Genomic DNA, 26,790 nt, shown 5'->3' on the forward strand with positions numbered 1-26,790 from the left:
TTGCAGCTGAGCTGTAGCCTTTAGGAGAGGCACTGGTTTTATAGCTAAAACACTGATGAGATTTAGAGATGCGACTGTTTTGAGTTTAGCTCATTTTCTACGACTGAATCTGGCGCTACACTACTGGCAGGACTTATAAGTTATAAACAAAACAAACCTGAATTGATCACTAGGTATCATTTTTCTTTTACTGGTATTTCTGTGGAACACTAAAGAAGTAATAGGAGACGGGAAAAGATTCAGCATTTCCCAGAACCTTATTAACGTCTAGTAAAAAAATGATTTTGGAGTAGAGCTGTTGGCTACACAAAGTGGGCTTTATTAATACATGTAATGGAGCTGATAAAAAATACCTTATTTTGCATGACAAAAAACGACTTGATGGGAAAATAGGTTGCGAAAACATTTGTATTCAAATTCATTCTTACCAATTAAAATGTAATAATCTGAAAACATTTCCCAATGCAATTATTATTATTATTATTCTTACTGAAACAGAAACTTGTGGGAGCAGCTTGTCTGAAGCTACACTGCAGATCTAAAAGTAGATATCTGAAGAATTTGACCCACCGATATGGTCATTATAGTTTCTCACAACACCTTAGATAAAATATGAAAATCTTCACCTCTGATTTTGGAGGAAAAAGTCTGCACTGCAGCTTAGCTCATCTTTTTATCTAAGCTTTTCAGAAGGCCATGGGTTCATCAGCTAGTTATCAACAATCATTTCAGATGACTTCTTCTTTACATTACATTGCTGTGTATTACACTTATTGAGTACTCTGTTCTTCACTGTGGTGAGAGCCCACACAGATCCATAACAGAAAGAATCTCAGCTGATGTGTCACTGTCGACTAACCGGTCAAACCAGATGTATACAAGGTTGGCAAGAAAGAATATGTGAGATATGAAAAGAGTAAAATATATCCTAGTCCCTGTGTTTATATCTGCTGGATATGAAAACCTAACATATGGATTTTAATATCTAAAAAAAACTATAGTATAATAATATTCCACCTTGTGTGCTGTGTGTACATCTCTTTATTCTATATCCTAAATTTGTGATAGGCACCAACCTGCCTGCTTGTGTGTAGTATGAAAGAGAGATTAGCAATTGTAACCCATGCAAGTAACAACAACTACATTAGGGAGGAGCAATGAGAAATGAAATTATAACTCAAGTACAACTAAATATGCTGACAGGACGTAATTAAAAACATGGATGTTTTTATTTCGGAGCCATCTGTGAAACCATCTGCTGCTTCAGCTAATGTAATGCCGCTGGACAGGTGTTAGCTGTCACGTCAGCTGATGTCATTTGAGGAAACAAACTGACACATGACATGTTCGGGCATGAACCTGTCCAATTATGGGTCAGGAGGGCAGGACTACTAACCGTTTGTCAACTCCCGACGAGAAGTTTCATACTGTAGCTTTAAATCCTGAAGCCATGCGCCCAGGGGCATGATCAGCAGCTGTGTTTGCCATCAAGCTAAATTAAAATCACTCTGAAATTAGCAACAGGATAGCGTTTCCACACTCTGGTAACTTAAAGTGGAAGCATGTGGACTTTAAGGTTTGCTGTGGATGTGCTACAGACGTTTATATAATCGTTATACTTAATACATGGCTGTTTAAAAAAAGATGACAGATCACATTTATCACCACAACCATAACAGACCAGTTATGTGATCATCCAAAAAGATGACATTAATGTATACAGAGTAAATAACTGCTAATAATAAAAGATATTTATTCAATCTTACTTGTTAAAGCCTCAAAACAACAACAAACACCCACAAAACGGAGATCAAAGTAACCCTTGTTATCGGCTGAACTGCGACCCCGGCCGGGAAATCAAAGGGCTCTCAGGCTAAATCTCAGCCTTGGGCTAAAAACACAGACAGACACACACACACAAATGGGAACGAGGTCACACAGAGTGGCAAGTGCACTGACCAAGAAAACCCTCTATCACTTCTACTTCACTAGTTGTATTATATAGAATAAGACTAGCAGATGGCACTCATAATACCAGACAAGTACTATACTTAGGTATATAATATCTTTAGATAATAAGAATATTTGCATGACAATACTTACATTAATGTAACCACTAAGCCTAAAAGTCCCGTAAATGTTATGCTCCAGGTATTCCAGGTGAATCCGGTTTCACAATCACGTTGTTTTGTTTACAAATGAAAGAGAGTGAGTAAGAGAGATAGACAGACAGACATTAGGGATAGGCCTTCCACACACTTCAGCACGAGTTCAGCAATCAGAATGTGTTTTTCAAGTTTGTCGAGATAAAACTTTAATCTTGACAGTCATCTGACTGACGGCTACAGCACATAAAGGATTGCAGTGACACACATATAACTATTTCATTTTATGAAATATTTGTGAGGAGTTTCTGTCATAAATGACACTGCATATCTATGATGGAATAAATAAAAGAGAGTGGTTATGATTTCCAAATATGACAGCTTTGGTTTAACATTCTAAAAGATACACTTAGGTTATTTTTCCTGAAAGAGTAAAATGAGAATATATGTATAACTGTCATTTCTGTTAGGTAAACACAGCAGGCAGTTAGCTTAGCATAAAGACTTGAAACAAAGCTAACCTGCTTTGGTCCAGAGCTAACAAAATCTCCCTACAAGTACTTCTTACAATCACTATTTACAAGTTAGACCTTTATGATTGTATCTGTAAAACAAACAAGTACATAGAAAGATAACAGTTGAGAAGGGGGGTATGTTAAATCATGTTATGCCAGTCAGGTTGCTAGGATTTGAACGTGGGCTTGTAAACTTGTTTAAACTTGTATACATTAATAGAACAGTCAAGGAAAACTGTGAGATCAGCTGCATCACTGGAAAGACCCAGATAAAATAAGGGCAGACAGTTGTCTCATCTTGCTTTAAAGAAAAACTGTTAGGTACTACCAACATATTCCGTGCAGCAATAAAGTGTAGCACATGTTAATGAAAGCAAGAGATGATCTCAGCACCTCTGACAGTGCTGAACAAACATAATCAGGATCAGATGGTTAGCAACAAACTGCTTTTTCTTTGTCTTTGTGGGTGTGTTTCAGTTGTTCACTCATTTATCTCAAAGGGGGTATTTCCCAACTGCCCTTACATCAGTTCAAATGTAATTTACAGAATAATTGCTTTAGGGACTTACACCATGTACAGTAATACTCATTTTGATTTCACATACAGTACAGGGCTAGTTTTAGTTCAATGTGGTTCTAAAATGTTATCAGTGACTTTGAGTAAATCTCACATCTCTATAGTAAAATTATCAATCACAAAGAATTAAACAATTGTGTTTTACTGTATGACCTTTGTTCAGTCATAAAAAGGGCAGTGCACTGGCACCATTCGTTACTTTAAAGTGGGGATTCCCATCAACTAACAATGAATTAAGATGAGACGGCAAGGTGGTAAAATTGTGTAATGGTTGTAAAGTCCTAACATCAGTATTATCGGACAATATTTGCATTGTTGATTGCCAACGAACGCACAATATTTATCGGTTGGGTCACATCCATTTTGTGGCAGCTGTTGTTTTAGCTAAATGGGACTATACTCGGACAACAATAACTGGCAAATCTGCTGGTATAAAATTCAAGAATATGTTGTCTCCGAAATACATCAGCGACATGCAGAATGCAAGACATGTTTCTTTACAGTAACGCAACCGCTGATCTAGGAATGTTAATGTAAAAGATAAAGATTGAAAGCCGACCATAGTGAACAAAACAACCAATTACAGATTTAAAGACTGAAGTCCCTTATGTCACAACCTCTCATTCATGGCTAGTCAATTAAAATAAGTAACAATTTGTTTTGATGAGTTTGTGCCCAGAACTGTTTTGGAACCCATCCCGAATGATTGTTTGTCCCCTCAACAGGAGGCCCTCATGCTCACATAAAAGCCTTTTTACCCAAGTTCATTCATGAGGGATTATTTCACGACTCATCCAAACAATGACTCATGGCCTGGTATGTGATTATGTCCCATTTCAGATGGATTGCAGTAAGTAAAGCACAATCAGTGAGAAAGCAGCACAATGAATTACTGGTAACAACCTTCATGCTTTATTACTTTTTAAGCTTCCATTGGTACTATACAGTCAGTGGATATAGAATATAAGAGCCAGTAAATGGCACGGAAAATGTAAAAGGGAGAAATAAGAGGTGGTTTCAAACTGAGCTGAAATGCCACTTAATCTCCTGAGCCTCCAAAAAACCCCACTAAATACTTTGCACTAAGATTCAGCATTAGATCTTTAGCATTCCAGCAGCATAATAAGCAGGTCAGGGAGACAAGGAATCCCCTTTTCTGTTGTTAAGGGCAGAAAAAGCATGCCATGCGAGTACAAAAGAGTGACGCTCCAAATGATGTCACCCAACTGCAGAGAAACAGTCACGCAGAGAAAACACAGATTTCAATTAGACTCTCTTTTTCAGGCACAAATGCTTTGGTGATGCCAAACGGTTACTCCTTTTACTGTAAAGATAGTGCCAAAAAACAACTAATTTGAATTCCGTTTAAAAAGGGAGAAACTCAAGGAAGTGAGTCAAGTAACAAGACTCACAAAAAGGAAAAATAAGGGAAAACATATCCAGTAGAAAGAATATTATTACAAATGTTAGAGAACGTAACTCAACTAGGGATGCACTTCTTGGTATTGCTATCCGTCTTAACTTTGCCAAAAGTTCATTGCTATGCTTCAGTGCTATGATCTTGGATGTTATAAGGACTGTGATGAATGCAAATGCCTATTCAAAAGTGCTTATTTAATTAAAAAAAGTCAGCTTTGTTTAACTGGATTGGCTATTGAAAAAATGTAAATGACAACATATTTCACTCTTTACAAAAATGATGTACCAACTATATAATATAGCTGGAATAAAGTGAAGTAGCTACTAAAATAGACAATTGTATCCAGTTGAGAAGAATTATTTTTACAATGATGCACCCTGCTCTGTGTTAGTTATCCAAATCACAGTGCACAATAATGGATTATTTAGAGTTTTGTAAATACTAAAGAAGAATATTAATTTGAATATGAATATTAGATACAAAACATGGTCTAGTAATCTCCACAATCCAGTAAGAAGATCCTGCACAGTTCTCTTTGAATCTTCAGTATACCAACACTTCTGTTATGCAAAGGACCCCCCTCTCTTTAACACAGGGGGTCAGAGAAGAACAGACGCATCATATGACTACAATAGAATCACATTCCTTAAACTAGTCCTAGTTTAAAGGAACTGACAAATGTTAGAATGCAGTGCAAAGACCCAGATAGGAGAGATCAGATTAAGTCTTTTAAAAGTATGTGGTTTTTTTTATAAATGTTTACATGGACTGGCCCCGCCCTCCCTTAGGGGAATTCATACACAAAAAAGACACTGGACGCTGCACTAGGTCAGAAACCAGAGGAGACTGTGAAGTCCACCGAAGACGGACCACTTTTGGACAAAATGTCCTCTCCATTAAAGGCAGCTCATTCTGGAACAGCCTCCCAACTGAGATACAGGATTGTCCCACTCTCAATAGTTTTAAATGCACTTTAACACAGGGGTATCCTCTCTTGCACTTTAGGTAGCTCTTGTATCATCTCTTGCACTTTATATGTCATAGCTGCTATATTGTACTGCCATGTGGTTAATGCTTGTATATGCAGCTCATGCTCTTTCGGCATATCATGTATTTATTTTTGCTATGTTTACAAATGTCATGTTCTTAAATGTTGTATGTGAGGGACTACGGATGGAAATTAGCTCAAAGCTAAAATCCGGCATATTTACATTTGAAGCATTATTTGTTTAAAGTGTTCATCAATGTGCACTGTCCCTGTTCAGATAAAAGATTAAATAAATAAATAGTGCAGCTTGGAAGTAAGGAAAACCTTCATGTGCTTAGAAACATAAAGGGAAAAACTACTCATAAAAACTGAAGTCATGTGCATCTCGATTCAAAGAGCTCAAATTGATCCAAACCCAGTGTCGAACCAAACCCAGGGAAAACTGCTTTCCATCTGCTGGCCTGTAAAATTCCAAGAGATTTTTTGTTTTACTTGAAGATTGATTTTTTAACATCAATGACCCAAAATGAGTCATAAAAATAGCATCCCTATTTAGACCTCCTGGGCAGCATGTTTTTTTTTTTTTTTTATAATAAAGAATGATCTGAAGAGGCGATATGTACCTACAAACCCTGAACATCTGAAACACTGATGTGTCAAGGAAGATCAAGGCTATTCGTGGAGATATTATCAAACCAGCCACTGGGAGAGCTCATAAATAATGAAACAACAACACGGATGGATGGATTTAAGCAAAATAAAGTATCCGCCTTCCCATTTCCAACTTCAATCGCTCCTGAGACAAAACAGTTAAGAGAAGATAGTTAAAAGGATGCAAGATCAGCATGCAATCTGTTGCAGGTTACTTTTTATTTTCAACACATTCTACCTCTGACAGAAACAAAGTGAGAGCCTGGTTACGCTGCTAACAGAACAGACTTTTCATGCGAGGGACCTGGAGAACATATGGCTTTGATTAGAGGGCAGGGCAGAGAGCGACGCCAATGGAAAGTGCAGAGGGAGAAACAGAGGGAGAGAGGGGCTCTATGGTGTGAGTATCTGTTAGTGTAACAACAGAGGGAGAGGGCTGACTCAAAAAGGGGTGACTGTATCTTCACGCTGGACGTTGACAGTGTGAATGGTGTGTATTTGCACTTGAAAGATGGCTCAAAAGAAAAAAGAAATCTGAGCTGTGTGAATTAGTGCCAGTATTTGTGAATGTGGGTCTATCACAACAGAAAGAGGCGTAACAAAAGTGAACCATGACAGTAGAAATAATGGTGAGCCTTGTGTATAAGACGCTGGTGCAAACTTTCATTGTGAACCTTGGCCATCAGTTGAACATGTTTTGATGTGCAACATACTTGTTGCTGGTTTGCTAAAAATCAAATAGACTTATGTAATCCTTTGGCAATCACAGAATATAAGCCTTAGCCTAACCACAATCAAGGCTTATAATAAGTATTCATTCTTTTTAGTCACTTCATTCCCAGAAAGCCTAAAGTTTTGACCACCAGCGAGTAGTTCTATGGAGCAATGTTTTTATGAGTTGATCCTAGTTTTGTTGGTAGGCAGGTGCCCACATGCATGTGCAATTACAACACACTACAGTACATATTCCATCCAATGCAGTATTTAAATTATTCTTAACATTTGACATTGAAATGCATTGAGAATATCTCTTAAACCAAACCTTTCATTTTTAAACAAAGTGCAGCATGTAACTTGAGAAACATGTAGTCCTATTCCACAATTGCTACATGTTTGAAGGTCAAAGGTCAATTATGGCCACAATTAACACTCCTCTACATTACAAGACACTTGAAAGACGGTGATGTCATCAAGACAAAGTCAGGAGTAGCACCTACCGAGGATCCTGGAAGTGAGGATGAACAAGTACAACCGGTCTCCCATCCCTATCTGCTACAGATTCATTTCAAAACATCACCACACCTCTTCACCAACGACATAATATGCCCTTTTTTCAAGGTAAAAATAGTGACTGGAAGCTAAATAAACATGGGAAATGCAAATACTATCAATTTGGATAAAAGTCAAACTTATCTAATCCATTCCAGCCTATATTTTAAGGTTGTAAGCATGGTGGTCTTTTGTCTTTGTGGCCTCACACTTGACACTGTAAATATGGTATTATTGTATGATTATTGTGTGTCTTATGGACTGGTATTTTTTCACAAGTTGCCCATGTGTCAGACCTGAGGCATGATTCCCTCCTGTTAGTGATTCTTCTGATCTGGATCCGATTCATCTGAGCTGTATCTTTATTTCATTTCCATGTGGATCTCTTTAATCTAAAGCAACCTTCACTGCAACATCACACACAAAAGGGTTAAAGGTCACAGTGCCCAAGGGATGTCTAGAGGTCTGTCTAGGTAAACAATAACCTGACCTGTCAAACAAAAAGCAAAATAACATGCACCAATTGACACATAACTGTTAAAACAAACAAACGTAACAATGAAGGTGCTTCTTAAGCAAATATACACCTAAATGACAATAATGGTGGCTACTATCCATTAAAAATCAACACAAACAAACTGTCAGTGGTTTAGCATTCTTAAAAAGCAATGCACTTCGCAGCAAAAAAACAAACACAAATATCAGATAATAGTTTTAAAGCTTTTATACACAAAAAGACCCCAAAAACGTATAATAACCGGCTTGAACCCCATTTGGTAATATTATGTTTCTGCTATGAGTTTAAGCGTTGGTCATTTTCTGCTGAAATGGAGTCAAGCAAACGACACTTCACCTACAGTTTTTGAGTACAGGACAAACCCAAGTAAATGCAACAAATGTACTTTAAGCTTGTTTTTTGGGTGACTTTCGGGGTTACTCGACACAAGTTTGGAAACCGCTGACACTGTGAGCAACTTTACAAACAAACCACACTCGCGACCAACGCAACCCCTGAAAGGTGTCTAAACGTTGATTAGCGTGACAGTTTGAGGAGTTGTTTGCATAAACTTACCGAGCAATGTTGTCAAATCCAGTTAGCATCCATGTAAACTCCGCAGTCAAGTGAGCAGTCAACGCATGTTCTGCTAACTTTCGTGCACACTGACTGCACTGGTTTGCCTCACTCTCTCGGACAGACAGTTGATGCAGCAGCTCGTGCTGCGGTGGGAAACCGCTCTCTCTTCTCTGATGCCTTCAGGTGCTGCTCGGAAAACTATGCTCAAACTAAATCGGTACTGTTTTTAGTTATTTTGGTGTGTCAGATAGATCCAAGTAGGCTACTAGTTTGCCAACTCTAGCTTCATTGGTCAAATAATTGGCTTTCTTAAAAAAAAAAATTGTTAAAGTATAGGTTGGACATACATAGGCTAAATACCTAATATAGCTTATAATTGTTCAGTATTTGTTTGTGATTTTGCAAAACAATGAATACCACGCATATTTATATTTTAGCAGAATAACCATGAGAGTCTGAGAGCAAGACTACATATCATGTTGGTACCCTTACTTACAGCCATATAACTAGGTTTACTTCACATTTTCTTTTCATTTTAATAATTGGATCAACTGTGCAAATATGTTCAGCAATGTGTATCGTTAAATTGCAGTATTTACTGAGGTGGTTCATGCATTATAACAAAAACCCATGCGTGTATTTAGAATGGGAATTGGGAGGCAATATATTTAGTTTGTCATTCAGCTCTTAGTAGCTAAATATCCAACAGCACGCGAATGCGGCCTCATCTCTCCCAGTAGCCATGAGCTGTGGACAGGAGGACAATAACTGTGTGTGTGTGTGTGTGTGTGTGTGTGTGTGTGTGTGTGTGTGTGTGTGTGTGTGTGTGTGTGTGTGTGTGTGTGTGTGTGTGTGTGTGTGTGTGTGTGTGTGTGTCATCACATCGGAATGTCTGGCAACAATTTCGCACCATACAACCAGTTATCTACTACATGCACATGTCCTATACATCGTTTTCTTTAGTCCACCAAAAATGGTTTTACAGCAACTAAAACTGATAAAGTTATGGGCCAATCATTGACTAGTTGCAAAATAACTGCTTCCAGTGCAGGTTCCCCCCACCTTGTGTAATCCTGAAACAATTGCTTTGATTTGTTTAGGGCCTGGCACATAATCTACCAATCCAGAGCCGGATGTGCCTCACCTCAACCTAATCGGCCAGATAAGTGGGACAAACAGGTGCAATGGGCAGATGAATGCTATTTTAAATAAGTAATAAGTTTCTTTGGTTGATAAAGGTCTTGCACGCATCAAATCCATTTAATGTAGTTTCATTGATTTCCCGGTTACACGATTGATTTGTGTTACTAGTTTATTTTATTATTATTATGGTAAATAAATGGAAAGCAAATTCCCGTAGATCAATTTCATCATTTACCGTTGCCACGCCCACGAAAAAGCGAAAGCACGTGCTTTAAGAGAGAATCCCTTTTCCACTTCACAGCCTAAATTGCATACATTTCAACTTGGAAAATGGGGGATTATTTTCCAAACCCTCCCCGCTCCTCTGATGGGAAGTTTTATGCCATATGTCAGGAATGTGCAACCCGTCCATTCCTCCACCTCTCCTCCACCCAGGACTCATGTGCAAACCTTTGGGAATCCCCAGATCCCTGATTAAAAAAAAGGCGGGTGTTTTTTGTCCAAGCATATCTTTATTCTAACCACGCCATAGCCTAATATCCGATGTGATTATTACATTTCAGAAAAAGCTTTGTAATCGACAGGAAAAGTAGATAAAGACTGGAGTGACTTGAGAACTTGCACTTGTGTTCATTTGTTTACGTTTTAGAAATGGTGGCCTACACTGTCAGAAATAATGGGATAATAGATCAAACATCTACAACCCAATCCGAGCCTATTGCTAGTTAATGTAACCTAAATAAAGTACTGTAGATATAACTTCACAAACAAACTCTTATACACACACACCTTTGACCTAAAGGAGGTGAAGTTGCATTCAAGAGCAAATCCTTGTTTTGTGGATCCTGCCCTCTGCTGTCAGTAAAAGTTCATTACATGTTTAGAAACCTACTATTATCCAAGTTACACCTGATTCAATAGCTATAATAACACTGATACTAACATTACTGATCATAGCAGTTGTACAATGACTACTGATTCTACCTACAAAACAGAATCAACTAAATAAATCCCTTTACAATCCATGGAGTACGTTTTGTTGTGAATAGGGGTACATTGTAGAGATCACCATATTGAAATTGATGGGGATTACTTGTTAAAATCGAGAACATAAAAGGAACAAGTAGTTCTAAAGCTGAAGGTGGAGGGAACAAAATATGTTCTTTAGCATCATGGTAATTGTCCCCTTTAACAAAGAGCTTCTCTGTTCTAGTTCAGCCTCTTCACACTTCACTTGCTCGGCTGAAGAATTACAATGCAGCCGTGCCTAGATTACATTACATGTTACTTGTTAAGACGCTTTTATCCAAAGCGACTTACTCAATACTTTGGGCAATCCCCACGGGAGCAATTTGGGGTGAAGTGTCTTGCCCAGGGACACAACGACATGCTGACTGCAGTGGGACTCAAACTTGCTATCATCTGATTCGAAGATCAGCGCACTAACCCACTGCGCCACACGCCTCGATCTAGAGTTGGGTTTATGACATCATCTGCATGCAGCCAGCCCTCTACGGAAGGTACATGCATTTTTTTGGCAATATATAGGTTATCCTGTGACACAATGAAACACAGCCGTTCTACATGACTGCACAGAGCCTCACAACTGTCTACAAATAATGCCAAAATAAACAAAGGTTTAATGCTCAAAGGGAAACATAACCTGCATGCACATGTACACACAATGATGCATACAAACCACTCAACCAGGTACGATTCTGAGCACCTGACTCAGTGGTTTGCATCATTGTCACCTATGGCAACACTATGGGCTTTGGTACAATGACAGAAGTACAGACAATACAACAAAACACTTTGGGTCTGTTCCATAAGTTTCAGTCATGTTAGAAAGATAAAATAAGTCAGGCTTAGATGAAAAACAAACCCAAAAGAGTAAAGACAAGGCCACAGACAACAAGAGTAAGAATATCCATAAAGAATTTATTATGAAATCAGAGTTTACTAAATATATTCCATCACTATGCAGAAATATATACATCGTATTCAATATGTTGATGTAATACAGTACAGAAATAGTAAAATAAATACTATTAAAGCATAGTTTAAAACCCCTAACAACAGCATGTTTTGTAAGGCTTGTAGGTTTCTGAAACACATTTACCTTACCCCAAGTTTACCTTACCATTTGATAGAAAACAACAAGATGGTCTACCAGCATCAACTAAAATGTTCTGAGAGGTAAAGAGAAAATAAAACTAGAAGAACATAAAATGTTACTATTCAACCCTTGAAAGATTAATTAGATCCCAGGGTTTGTTGAATAATGAAGGCTTAATAATCATTTTACTGTATTTCACCCTGTAAAAATAATGTATTTATATTGGTTTTGAAAATAAAATAAAATATCTGTTCTTATTATAATAACCACAGCAAATTACATGGAAATTAAAATCAAATTAGCTCTCATAGAAGAGGTCTTTCTCTAGCATGGCATCGAGTGCATTGCTTGGATTTTAGATATCACACTGTTATCCCCTAGAGGACCAATGTTAAATCTAAATATTCCTATTGGAATAAGTGTTTGACTTATTTCAAACTGAGTTCAGTTTATGAGTTCTAGATCAAAAGGAAGAACTATAATTGCAGTGTTGGCATCATTTTTGAACCATGAGAGCAGAACAGCAGTTTGTAAAAAACAGCAAGGAAGAAACTGCAGGATATTAACCAGCAGTCTAGCAGCAATTATTTCCTTCCTTTTCCCAGCTACATTTCACCCAATTAAACTTTCCAGCAAGAGAACTGCAGTTGTACCGGGAGACAATCTGTTATGCCACTGGTGTAGTGTAAAAATACAGCATTTTTTAAACAAACACAGACTGCTGTGCTAGAAACCCATCTAACTTAAAATAAAGGTTGTTCATGGGTTCCCTTCAAACAATAACACTTAAAGATCACCTTTAAAGCATCGGAGGACACCAAGGCAACCGTTTAGTGCCGAAAGATAAACACAACATTGCTTTAAGCACAATATCCAATACATTTTTTGCTTTGAATATTTACAATTACATTCATTTTTTGTCTATTTTTGAGTCCATTTCCTTGTGTTTCAGCCAGATTCAAATAACCCGTGCATCTACAGACATCCTCTGCCTGGAACAAAACAACAGATTGCCATTTTGAGTTCACAAAAGCAAGTGTCCTCAGAATTGAAAACCTTAACATCGGCTTTCTTATTTCTTGACGAACTTGGTGCAGGGTTTTCTCATTTATTCCCCTCTAATATAAAGGACGTTATTATTTGGCAATTCTTGGGTGCAGCCGTTTGGATGCTCACTTCATTTGTTGAGTCATCGTGGCAGGTTAGACACTTTTTCTACCCTGCAGCAAAGTGCAAACAACACCCCTCTTTAAGCATCATGGAAAATATATTTTTTGACTTTTCAGAACACTAATTAGATTGGTCAAGATGACATTAAGTGCTATAGAGCAGGGGTTCCCAACCTTTATTGTGCCAAGGACCGGTAGATACATTAAAAAGAAATCGCGGACCGGTTGTCAATTTTAACTGATTTTAATATTTACTCACCACCAGCAGGTAGCAACAGAGGCTAATTGTATGTAACAGCCTGAACAAATACGGACATTAATTCATAGATCAAGGCAGACTGGTTTACTCTCCTGTTTTGCCAATCCGGTGCTTAAACAAATAGCTCCCTCAACACCCCTGGCCGACATGTCCTTAAAATGAAGTCCGAGTTTGAAATATATCTCAAATAATGTATGCACCACCATTTCCCCACATAAACATAACAGTCTGCAATCAAACGGTTGTCTCCTGTGCGCTCCTCTTCCTACTTGGCGCACCGGTAACATGCTTGTGCGCACAAGAGGCTGAGACCTTAGGCTGAGCCGCCGAATCCCTCGGAACATCATAAAAGCCATTTTCAACGGTTTTCTGGTGAAAGATTAACTAGCTACTGGATGAAATAATATGACTGGTGGCATAGGTGCGAAAATTAAACACTTTTTGAAAAAAATATTATGATAAAATATTTTTATATATTTATAATTCTGCAAATATTACGATAAACTCACAGCTATTTCGCGGCCGGTACCGGTCCGCGGACCGGGGGTTGGGAACCCCTGCTATAGAGTGGACATGAGATAATGAAGACTTCAGAGTGAGGATAACAGCAATGCCTTAAAGTTTATAGGTGCCTCAAAATGCTGTTAGACTTTTTTTTTTTAAACACGAGTTATTGGGATGGATCTTCTTTGTTGTAAGAACCTTACTTCATATTCATATTTACTTTCACAATCCCACCTGATAGCTGCCCAGTACAGGCTGCTGGTGACTGAGGAGCTCCACTAAGGGAAGCTGGAGGTTAGAGGTCCCTACTTAAGGCACTTCAAAGATATTGTTAATAAATTATCAACTTTGGATTGTATAACAGTTGATATCAGCTTATTGTCTTGTAATATGTTAGGGGAGATGGAGATAGGGATAACGGGAAAAAAAACAAAAAAAACACAATGGAATAATTTCTTCATGAATTGCATTGGGTTGGATTCAGGTGTAATTCATATTAGGGGCATTATAAGCACATAGAAAAGAAATCCCTGAGTAAATAGTAAAACTGTTTCAAGTAAAACATTCTAACCTTTATTTCAATCGTTTCTATTTCTTTCTATATCTGCAATATCTTTCTAATAACATGTTTTGTTTGCTATACAGAAATGCATATTTAGATGCTTATACTTCATTTTGGTTTGCATTTCCTTTCCTTATTGACAGATTGATCCTACAAGTACTCTTTGCAGATATTCATTCCATGGTGTAGTATGTCATGTAGTATTCCTTTTTCAGCATATTATTATTGCAAAGTTATGTAACAGTGTGGCTGGTCCCAATAAACGTCTTCTCTTTTGCTATTTTAGTCAGCTAGAAGCAAATCGAAAATGGGACTGAGGATATCCTTCATTTAACCGCTTGCTTCTGGTAAAAGTAAACTTCCAGTCCCACTTAATTTGTACATACTATATTGAGGAGGAAATAGGAAAACTGTCTTGAGTATGCAGATAGAAAGCAGTTCAGGCTCCAGAGAACCTGACAGTTGTTCCTTCCTCCTAATTCTTTCAGAGATGTACACACAAATAAATGCATAACCCAAGTCACACAAGTTGACTCTCAGGAATCAACATGTATAGATGTACATAATTCAGTTTTGAATTTAATCATAAACTCAAAACTGACCTCTACTTGATTTCCAAAGAGCTTAAACTCTCTCACAGGTTTGCATCTAAGTAACAAGTAAAAATACAGAATTAATCAAGAACATAAAATGGTGAAATGGTAATGCCAAAGTACTCTATCTTGCTCCTTCTTCTCAGCTTTTGCGCGAGTTGACGTACCACTTCCGAAACGCTACTCCGCTAGTGCTCGCCACCACGCACAGCGCCCCCCCGAGGCTCCATAAGGTCGGTGCACGGTTGAGGAAGATGAATTGGAAGGTGAATGCCAGCACCACATCGATCGTCCTCATCAGGGCCACGGGTCCAGCCTTCTCGATCTGAAGGGCCTTTGTGAGGAAGGTCTGTCCGGCGATACCCAGGACAGCTATCAGCATCAGCAGCCAGCGGTCGCGGCCACAGTTGGGGATTTTCCACTCTCCGAGGACGGATGTGGTGATGAGGCACTGGATGAAGCCGATGACAGCGTAGTACCAGACGGAGAGGTAGTAATGGACACTCTTCCCCATCTTGCGAAGGATAACGAATGTACAAGCAGCCCCAATAGCAGCTGGGATTCAATACAAAAAGAGAATGAATGAAAACAACTATCACGAGACTAATGACTAACTAATAAAACATCTACAAAGAAACATGAGACAAAAACAATATATGATCGAATACACTGCTTCAGGGTGTGTATCTATCATTGAATACCTTTGTTGTAAGATTTGATTTAATTAACTTGTTCATTGGAGTTTCCTCTTGTGGCTACTTAATCTCTGTGAAATCTGTGAATCACAACCCAATATATTCGCTTCTCCTCCTCCTGTCCTGCCGTGTGAGATACTTCCCATCAAGCCCTCAATTATTGGCACATAATACAAAAATATGTATTTCTCGACACTGAAACTGGTGGTGTCATAACTTCCACCTGCTCTCATCCAGAATGCCATTAGGCTGTGGAAATCAGATTATTTGGAGGTCTATTTGTGGGCCACAATCCAATTTATTTGTAGCTAGAAAACACAAAAAGTCATGGGAACGATCACTGTTATGGCTTGCATAGGAGCTGAGGGAAAATAACAGCCTTTCTCTGTCCAATGTTTGGCATCACAAATGAGGACAGGAAGGAATTTGAGATGTATCATCAGTTGCAGTGTGCAGTATATAAATCACAATATTGGAGGAAATTATCACTCTGCATCCTTAGTTTCAAATTAATGTTATTGAAAGATACAGTATAATAGAATAATCAAGTGTGATTTATTCAAGAAAAACTGTACTAAACAAAGCTTTTTTTCCTAAGACAATAGAATAGAGATTTTAAGTGATATCATTTTGAACTTTGTACTGCCGAAATGACATTTTGCCACAAAGTGAAGCTCCTAATACATTGGTTGAACTTAATTTGGGACCCATTTTGAGACCGAAAATTGTATTTTAAAAGTGTTTAGCCAATTAGGGATAATAAATAATCCCTAAAGTAGAGATCCTGGCAAATTGGAGAATTCAACTTCCACTGGAGGATGACCTCCTTACAGTATAACCTCGACTCATTGAAATGAATATAACTACAGATGGACACAATATCAAAACATCCTATTTGTCCTGAATGATTTTACCTACTTTATATTGCTAAACAAACTGTTTATAAGTGTTTATTAACTGTATTACCTGCAAATGCAGCAATAGTTCCCTTGATGTGGTTATTGTAGTTGCCATCAATGGTACGTCGATGATCGCCAAATAGGAATGGCGGTCTTGCGATGAGGAGGACTCCAGTGATAGTGAAGACAGTGAAGACACAATCCCAGATTGTGCATCTCTCCTTCAGGAAGATCCAGGCCAGGATGGAGGTAAAGACTGGATTACTGAAAGAAAGAATTGAGTAAGATAGTGTGAGAGGTGAGTAAATGTGAGAAAAAATGTAAGGCTAATTAAATAAATCATTGGGATTATTGTCTCAACACATTTCTCTCATATAAGCCTGATAAAACTCCCCTTTCCCAGATCTTTAATGAATTACTGACAGATAAAGGAGAGCGGGATAATTAAGTGCCATATCAAACATGTTGGAAAATGAGTTTATAAGAACAATAGGGAGATTAAAACGAAAAAGGTGACAGGCGTACAATTCTGGGAGGACATCATCTATTTGTAGTAGAGGTATAATCTCCACTAATCCACAATCAATTAACTTCCTACCTGAACATGATGACGGTGGCGTCCGCTAGAGGCATCTGCTGAACAGCATAGAAGAGCAGGATCATGGCATTGGAACCAATGAAGCCTCGAAGCACCAGATATATCCTTGGTCTCTGGGACCAAGGAAACCTGTCCTGGAGGAGCAGAGATATGAGGATGATGGATGAATGAATGACCGGACGCATGGGTGATTGGACTGACTGACAGAGGAAGTAATAAACAGGATTTTAGACAGGGATGGATGGAGGGAAATTGAGCAGCAAAGTGAGCGGAGAGATAAATGACGGGACGGCTGGATAGATGGATGGGTGAGTAATGTGGAGATGACAGTGATGGATAGACAGATGAACAGATTGAGCTGAAAGGAGAGAATGAGCGTTGATTATGAATTAATGTAAAATAAAGCAGAATGTAGAGGACATACGGATGGATGGATGGATGGATGAAAAGGTAAATGAATGAATAGAAGTACTGCTGGTTTTCTATCCATCCATGTAAAGAAAAAAGTGACTCAATACGAGCTAGTGAAATAACTGAAGTTGCGTACTGTAACTCCAGCCTCTATGAGTATAGGCGTAGCCCTCTAAGGCTATCGCTATTGGGTAATCAAACAATTCTATTGGGCGGCTGCGCAGGGGGATTAAAACACTTGTAATCCACGCCCACCCGCGAGGTGGGCCCCACCTACGGACTCACTTCCGGTATAAATAGGAAGGAGGCCCGACAATCTGCTCCCACACAAACAGCTTTTCTTCAGCTATTTGTGGAGCCAGTGGGGCCCAGAACTTAGAGGGCCACGCCTATACTCATAGAAGCGGGAGTTACAGTACGTAACTTCAGTTCTATTTCGTATAGGCGTAGCCCTCTAAGGCTATCGCTATTGCGTTAAGGGCGAAGCATGATGTAGTCTGCGCCCCACTGGGTCCGTCCGGTACCATAAGCACAGACACACCTACTCAATTAATAACCCATGCCTATTGCGCCATGCGTAATGGCTCATCACAGTCCCTGAAAATATAGCATAACATGAATATACTCCATGAGGGGACGAAGGCTGGGAACAATACAAACCTGCCGCTGTGAAAAAGTAGAGACTCAGGTCACACTTTGTCCAGCGATAAAAGAGGGGGAAAAAGGGCCGCTCTCTGCGTGCCGACAGGCAGGAGAGCGCACAGCTGGATCCCTGACGTCACTCACTCTGACAAGACACTCAGTACAGAGTGTGTCAGAGAAGAATGGGAGATCTCCCTCAAATCAAATTGAATAAACGAACAGGGGGAAGACCAAGACGCAGCAGTGCAAATGTCTTCCACTGACATTCCTCTGTGCAAAGCCGTAGAGGATGAAAATCCTCTGGTGGAGTGCGCACTGATGTTCTCCGGGGGATCCCTTCCCGAGGAGACATACGCCTGTGACACAGCCTCACACAGCCAGTGTGACAGGCATTGTGCAGACAGAGGAAGCCCTAGTGAGCGCTCTCTGTAATCCACAAACAGGCGCTGGGAACGGCGCAAAGCAGCCGTGCGTGTAAAATAGCGTGCTAGCGCGCACGGGGCAGAGGAGATGAGATGTTGCTTCTTCCTCTGATGTGTGAGGAGGAGGAAAGAAGCCATCCAAAGTTATCACTCTCGACCTAAGGAGCTCGTGATAACATTTGGCATAAAAGCCGGGTTTAGGGTGCAAAAGAGCTGAGCTGCCATCTCCTTGGATCCGGAGACATGACGGAGCCACAGAGAGGGCAGACAAGTCACTAAACCTTTTTGCTGATGTCAGCGCTAAAGGTAGTGCTACTTTGGCTGACAAAAACTTAAGGGGAACCTGATTTAAAGGTTCAAATGGGGCTTTACTCAGTGCACGTAACACCAAAGCCAAGTCCCACTGAGGCGCCAATGTGCGTGACACAGGTCTGAGTCTCCGTACTCCTCGCTCTGGTGGACGCGGCCCTGGCTCCCTGGATAGTACGTACAACATCTTGAGAGAGGCCAAGCCTGCTAAGCAGGGCGCGATGACAGATAATATTCCTGCAAGACAGGAGAAATTATGAACAACCAAATTCTTTGCTGCTCGTTTGGCGGATCTTGCCAGAATGTATTATTCATTTGGCACACACACAATTGTTAATGCCCTTTTCTGTCTTCAATATAAAACACATGTGTATATATATTCATGTCTTCAATATATTTGAAATAAACACCATGACTTAAAATAAGAATTTCTCTATTCAGATATTGATTTTGTAATCAAACCCTTTTAAATACCTTCCCAGGCAAAGCATCAGAATCTATCTAATCTGTGCTAGCATTAGCATCCAACAAGCATTTATGTATTAACTCTGACCATAGAACACATACAGATAATACAAAAGACACACACAAAATACTTAGGATATAAACCCGGAAAATATGTAAGTACAAAATGTACAGGAGCTGTAAACAATTACATTTACTTGCATTCACTTTGATCAGAGAGCTCAGTTATGCTACATTAAAATAGCGACCGCCATTAAACACACACGCACACACAGCAACCACGAGGCAGTCTCCTACGCGGCATTGAAGACAATAAACAACGTCCAAACACCACTTCAAACACTGTGGTGACACAACACTACCGTGGATATTTATAACGCTTGTGACAATATGTACACACAACTGACCTGCAAAACAGGAGAAAACAGGAGAAATGATGAACAACCAAATTCTTTGCTGCTTGTTTGGCAGAATTTCCCACGGTCTGCATGACGGCCTACGCTGTAGGCATGGAAACCAGGACGCTCCAGTGCGCTCCGGGGCTATCAGGACCTGGTGGGAAAAACGTATAACAGCACCCTGGGCCACGGCCGATGTGCGAACGCGTCTACCCCCAGAGGGGGGTGATCCTGCGCTCTGTGAGCCCCTCTGTTCAATTCGCCGGGAATATACATTGCTCTGATGGAGAGCAAGTGTGTGCGCGCCCAGAACAGCAGCCGTCTGGCTGCGTTCAGAAGCTGCGCAGATCGTACTCCTCCCTGGCGATTGAGGTAGGCTGCCGTGGCCCTGTTGTCTATGCGAATTAACACATGTTGATTGTACAGCAACGGGGCGAAGTGCTGGAATACTTTCCAACGGAGAGCAGCTCCAGCACAATTTACGTCTGACGCACAGGGTTGATGCGTAGGAGAATGAACCACCTTTGGATTCTCCACCTGTGGAGGAGACCCAGGGGGATCACCACGTGACCAGCTGACATCATGCCGAGCAGCTGTCACAGAGAGGGCTGTCACCAAGCTGCGGCGTGTGACACGCCGGAGGAGAGCTGTCAGTTTCTCCACTCTCTGCCGCGAGAACCGCGCTCTCATGCTGGCTGAGTTTAATTCCACTCCCAGATAAATGATTGTGGGAGAGGGAAAAGGACAGCTCTTCTTCCAATTTATTATGAAACCCAGGCTTGACAGATGCGATACGAGATGTACCGTCTGTAAAGCGACTTCCTCCCTGGAGCGAGCCAGCAATAGCAGGTCGTCCAGATAAAACAACACTCTCATCCCTCCTCTGTTTAACAGCTCCAGAGCCGTCTCTACACACTTTTGAGGAGCCAGGGAATACGATATTCCCATAAAAGAGAAACGCAGGAATTTCCTGTGTTTCGGGATGATGGTTACGTGGAATCTTTCAGGTCTATGGAAGTTAACCAGTCGTTCTGGTGAACACATTCCAGCACCTGTTTGATCGTCAGCATATGAAAAAGCCTTCTCATTATTCCGTTGAATACTGACAGATCGAGGATGGGTCTCATTCCCCCGGTCTTTTTCGGGATAAGAATATAACGGGAGTACATTTTCCTCCCTTTGAGGAACCCAGGAAATGCCTTTTTCCACAGGAGTTCCAGCAGCTCTGAATGGAGCGCAAGACACTGTTCCTGGGATGACAGAATTGTTTCCTGTATCCCATTGAACTGCGGGGCGGGGGGGGAGGCGAACTGTAGAGTATACCCTCTGCTGATCAGCCTGCTCATCCATCTGTCCATCGAACACACGCGCCGCCACTCTGAGTAATACTCACGCACCCGATGATCTGTGGTAATCATGGTGACGAGCCACGCCATCGCCTCCGTTGCCCGTGAAGCAACCCAAGGGGGGCACGGACCGAAAGGACTGCGAGGGGGCCTCCACACGCTGCTTTTCACACAGGCTCTCCTTATGTCGCAGTTTAGGAGAAGGCTCGTAAACCAGACATTTAAGGCGCGTTCACGCTCAAACCCCCTGAGGGGTGAGTGGAGGTGTGTGCAGTGCTGTACACACGAGGCGAAATACCGGCACTCGTGGGCTCATTACCGTGTGTAGGAGGCACATCTGGGACAGAGGAAAAACCCATGCTTCCTATTAGCCGATAGGCTAAAGGCCTGCCGGATTGAATAGTGAGCCCTGCTGCCTACTAACTGACAGGGTTATGGCAGCCGGCTTGCAACGTGCAGGGGGCATGTGAGAAACAGCCGACAGGCGAGGGGGCGCACAGCTGAGTCCCCGATATCACTCATTCTGACACTCCGTACAGAGTGTGTTAGAGAAGAAAGGGACATATCCCTCCCATAAGAGGGAAAAAAAGGGCCGCTCTCTGCGTGCCGACAGGCAGGAGAGAGGGCGCACAGCTGAGGTCCCCGATATCACTCACTCTGACAAAACACTCAGCACAGAGTGTGTCGGAGAGGGAAAAGGGGGACATCCCTTAAATAAAAGCGGTTTGCACCGTGCGGGGGACATGTGAAACACAGCAGCAGCTGATGACGACAGACACGCTGTTGGAATTTGGAACATGTTTATTAAAAACATTTCCCCACCTCTTCACACATATCCCCCCCCCCCCCAGCATGTCATCTCCTGCTCTGCTTCCTCGGAGGTTCTCGCGGAGGAGCAGACCGGGAGCGGTGGTGCTTTGATCCCCTCAGACTCGTCGCTTGGAGACCTTGTCTCTGAACCGGCGGAGGAGCGGAGACCTGGGACGGGGCCCCCGCAGCCGCCGAAGGGCGACCCTGACGTCGCCGCCGTTGCGGGAACTGGGGATGCTCGGCAGGCTGAAGCCAGCTGACATGCCGTCTGATGTCGTCCGCCTTCTCCGAGGCGGACCTCATCGACTCCACCATGGCCTGAAAATAGCCGCTTTCACACCAAGTACTTTGCCGTACTTAGTGCCCCGGCACTTAGTACCCCAGGGCACTAAGTACAGATCGCGTTCACACATTCCCTGAGGGGAAGATTACGCAAATGAGCCGTTGACGTCACTTCGTCTTCTTCTGCTTCTGCTTTGGGTTTACTGGCAGGCCACAAACAACTTCACGGCCGGAAGTCCCCGGAGTTGGGGACTGGCTTCAGTAGAAGCTGCTGGGAGTCCCAGCAGCCTTCCGAGTAAAACGCCAGAACGCCGACACCTCCTCATCACTCCACCGCTCCCATGTTTTTTTTTGTGTTGCCATAAGTTATTCTCTCTCCGTTGGTGCGCGGGACTAATGCTAATGCTAATAATGCTAATGCCACAAATACAATGGCGGCTTCACAAAACTTTTCTGAGTTTTACGGGGCGTGGTTTGCAATTCGCCCAGCCAATAGAAATTGGTACTTTTTTGGTACTTTTTTGGTACCACCTCTCAGTAGGCACTAAAAATGGGGGTAAAAGTTCCCGGCACTAAGTACTCTTTTTGGTGTGAACGCAACATAAGGGGTACTAACGGAACTAAACGGGAAAAGTACGGGGAAAAGTACGGGGAAAAGTACTCCGGTGTGAACACGCCTAATGAGGTCCAAACAGCCTGTCCGGACTGATTGGAGCCTCAAGCAGTACCTTCCTTGCAGATTCTTGCCTTTTCGGCCGAAAAAAAGATTGTCGGGCCTCCTTCCTATTTATACCGTAGGTGGGGCCCACCTCGCGGGTGGGTGTGGATTACAAGTGTTTTCAGTGCTGCGCGGGTGCGCAGGGGATTACCCAATAGCGATAGCCTTAGAGGGCTACGCCTAAACGAAATAGAACTGGGTTAAAAGTTAAATGAATGTTTTAAGATATATTGCCTTTCCCTCCATATCATTTACCTTAGTCGTTCAGACAATAAAAGTGCTTTCTTTTCTTTTGGTGGAGTGCACGGTATTGCATAAATTATTTTAGAAACTAAGGATTTTGAGTCAACAAAGGTTCTGCCTCTATTGCAAATAAACCTCAGGGAAATACAAACATATGTATCAATTACAACCTAAATTTAAACCATGCAACTTATTCACTTCTAATATGGTGAATGGAATACATTTATATAACCAGCAACAAATTATGTATTCCATTTTGTTCGTATGTGAAGTTCATTGTATAATTCAACATTAGGTGAACATGGTAAAATGTGCTATTATTGATCAGCAAACTGAGGAACAGAAACTGTGATAATTTAATCGAAATGTCCTTTTTAATAATAGAATTAGCTTATTGTGGGAAAGCATTTTAGAAAAAACCTTCCGTAAAATTGATCTACATGGGGTAATATAATAATTATAATTCATGTCTCTCACATTATTTTGACAACTTAAACTTGTTTGAGCAGGGATTGCATGCTAAGCCAGGATATTTACCTATGAGGGGGGGCTGCATGAGTGAACACAAACGTGAGAAAGCCCCAAGATAAATTACTGGGAGGGAAATGTACTACTTCACTGCTGAGCTTACGCACTTAATGTTATCCCAACATTTAAATTACTGTTTGGAATGAAGACTGTTTAGGAGAAAATGCATGTCTAAATGCCAAACCCTGGGATCAAATTTGTAACTGTCAATGTTTGTGTTTCTCCATAAAATAATTTCCAAATTTGGGATGAATAAAGTATATATCCATCTATCTATCATAATGCTTACTTGTGGTAGATGAGTAACGGCATAGTAAAGAGCATCTGGAAGAAGCAGCGTATGGCGCTGATCTCTATGGCGTGGATTCCCTCGATTGTTTTCACCAAGAGCGCAATGATGGAGAAGAAAACTGTGGCCAGGAAAGCATAGAACAAACCCAGACCTTGACATCTCTTTGGTTTCTCTGAGTCTGGAAAAAATGAGAGTTTGGGGATGGTTAAATTAGCACAAGGGGAGAGAAGAGGGTGCAATAAATGAATGCTTATTTTATTTTGCTTATGTTGATACATTAAAGGCAGGATGGAGTAGTGAAGTTTAAAGAATGTTGTTGAACTTCATGTGGCCTTGGTATAGTATTCAGTTGAAAAAAAAAAAAACGAAGAAAATATGTGCACCAGAAAACGGTGTAGTGTTTGCAAACCCTGCCTGTGGAAAAATAAGATGATATGCTTGCAGAGATTAAATTCAAACCTGAGGTCACTCGGACATCTTTGTATTTTTCCACAATGTGCGGTCTACTTGGCATTTCATTTATCCTATCACAGTGTTTGTTTTCATTACCTAGCACGGAGCGAGGAGATGAAGAAGAATATTATTACAGTGTCACATTACGAGATTAGTATTACACTCTACATGAGCTTGGAATCATTGAATTGGACACATTTGTAATAGATCATATGATCATACCATTCAGTTATTATTTCACTGATAGTTTGCAAGTAATAATGAATTAACGTAGAATATAAATGCTGTCTTAAATAATCATTAACATTTGTGTGAGTATAGTCAACGGTCAAGATAAGATGTGTCAATATACCGATTTATTTTCTAGCGCTCGTGTCAGCCTTTCTTTTTTGCACCCTGTTTCGTGCATCATTGTTCAATAGGTGAAGGTACACAAAGGGAAACTGATGTCATGGGGCATTGAGTGCATCTCTCACTTCCTTGTTATTTCCCATAATAAAGCCAAATCGCCTAATTTCCTCATGCAAAGTTACACAGATAGGTAAACCTGTTTAATACTCTCACACCTCTCTTGTTGATTGGCACTTACTTATTAACTAGACTAAGTGTTAGAAGATACTCAAATGCATTGTTGTACTTTAATATTATGTATGGAAAGAGTTGGACTCACTTCATAGAAAGTTTTGGACACTTCCACCAAGATCTCCAACTTTTTTGAATACGTTTGACTTAATTGTTAGTGTTTATTCTATGTCTTATTATTTTCTTTACTTGGTATGTGTAACCCTTGCGTGTGAACAGTTTTGTGTGTGTACATAATGATAATATATGATGTGTTCATATAATTACTTAAATAAAAAGAGGGGGGAAAATAACATAATCAGATCTTCATTCTAGCTATATGGATGGAAATGTTTTGATAAGGTCTTTTTTATAGGTTTGTCATACTCAAAGCCTACAAAAGTGCACAGTCATCCTTCCTCTTGGAGGAAGATGATGCAAAAGTTATGCTGGCAGTTTATCTATGTGTATAATATTAAAGCTACAAGGCATATGGAACACTGACATATTGCGGTTTTATTCTGAAATAATAAACTAACATAAATAAAAGATTTACAATAACAAAACAATATATCGTATAGGCCTACATAGCTCACGTTTACTGTGATGTAAAGCACTGTGGAAATGTAAAAGCCTTGAAGAAAATATGTATTCAAATGTATAAATTAACTTTAACGGTGCTTTTCTTTAACCATGTGCTGTTAATAGGCTCCACGTGATGTCAGCTCTATATTACTGATACATGGCGTTACACGGTTGTATAACGTGAGGCTACGCAGCAGGAAGCCATTGGTTCTCTGGCTGCTTATCACTGTATTTCTGCATCGTCTTCCCATCTCAAAGTTCATTTACTGAGGGTGGAGACACGAATCACATCAGCTCAGAAGCCGGTATTTAACCCTAGCTAACAGTGCACGCGCTGTTCTACCTGTTAGTGCGCTTCCTTCTCGGGATGCGAGCTTGCCTCTGACGCAAAACGCCGGCGGGCACAATGTTTTCTTCGTGCTGCCTTCCGGTGAATTCGCCCTCGCTTCCTCAGCATCACCATCCTCGTAATCACACGACACATGGCAGTTACTTTGCAAGTGAATCGTGGCAGTTGTCCGTTCATCGTCGCCACTGTCGTCGTCGTCACTGTTGTTTGTAGCATGGCTGTCAACTTTATGAAACACCACAGTAACGCCGTCCTCTATGGACAAAGCCCGCTCGCGCTCACAGTGGTTCCAGTCGCCCATGGTGAGATGTGGCAGCGGAGCGGCAGCATGCCTCGGTCAGAATGCTGCTGTCCGCTTTCTTCGGTGCCCTGAGTGACTAGACAAGGTTAATGACTAACCTTGGTGGCAGGGTACTCACTCCCATGCGTTGGTTACTTTACCCACAGGGGGGCAGAACTGATCCCAGAACAACTCTGCTGCTGGACAACTAAAACATTGCCCAACGTTTACGCCCATAGCAGAGGCAGGCAGTGGAGATTTGAACCAACCAAAACTCAAGCCTGCAGTACACACGTTTGGGCTGACAGAAAATCCTAATGAAAAACATAAATATCAGGCTACATTTATACTATTAGTGGAAAATAACACATTTCATTAACTAAAATACTATAGGCCTACTTAAGTTTTTGAATTATTGTAGTTTACTTAATTTTAGATTCTTACAAATATTTCTACTCCACAACCTTTTGGAGGAAAAATATGTACTTTTTACTCTTATTACACCACGTTTTTAAAACTCATAGTTACATTTTCAATGTATAACTCTTACTTGTA

The 26,790-nt window shown here is 40.8% G+C and overlaps 2 protein-coding genes across 3 annotated transcripts in view; both read right to left on the reverse strand.

The window, feature by feature from the left end:
• plce1 (phospholipase C, epsilon 1) overlaps window positions 1-8,732 on the reverse strand; it is an 82,177-nt gene extending 73,445 nt beyond the window's left edge. For both annotated transcript variants that reach the window (XM_034119360.1, XM_034119359.1), the window contains exon 1: window positions 8,598-8,732. The gene's annotated coding sequence lies outside the window, so the exon portion shown is untranslated. The remainder of the gene's footprint in view (window positions 1-8,597) is intronic.
• Window positions 8,733-13,779: 5,047 nt separating this feature from the next.
• slc35g1 (solute carrier family 35 member G1) lies at window positions 13,780-26,439 on the reverse strand. Its single transcript, XM_034120162.1, is given in 6 exon segments — window positions 13,780-15,504; window positions 16,611-16,807; window positions 17,142-17,250; window positions 17,253-17,275; window positions 24,005-24,185; window positions 25,950-26,439. Coding segments are annotated over 6 exon segments (1,230 nt in total). The 5' UTR covers window positions 26,257-26,439; the 3' UTR covers window positions 13,780-15,091.
• Between the last annotated feature and the right edge of the window lie 351 nt (window positions 26,440-26,790).

This window comes from Trematomus bernacchii, unplaced genomic scaffold, assembly GCF_902827165.1.
Source record: "Trematomus bernacchii unplaced genomic scaffold, fTreBer1.1, whole genome shotgun sequence".
NCBI lineage: Eukaryota > Metazoa > Chordata > Actinopteri > Perciformes > Nototheniidae > Trematomus > Trematomus bernacchii.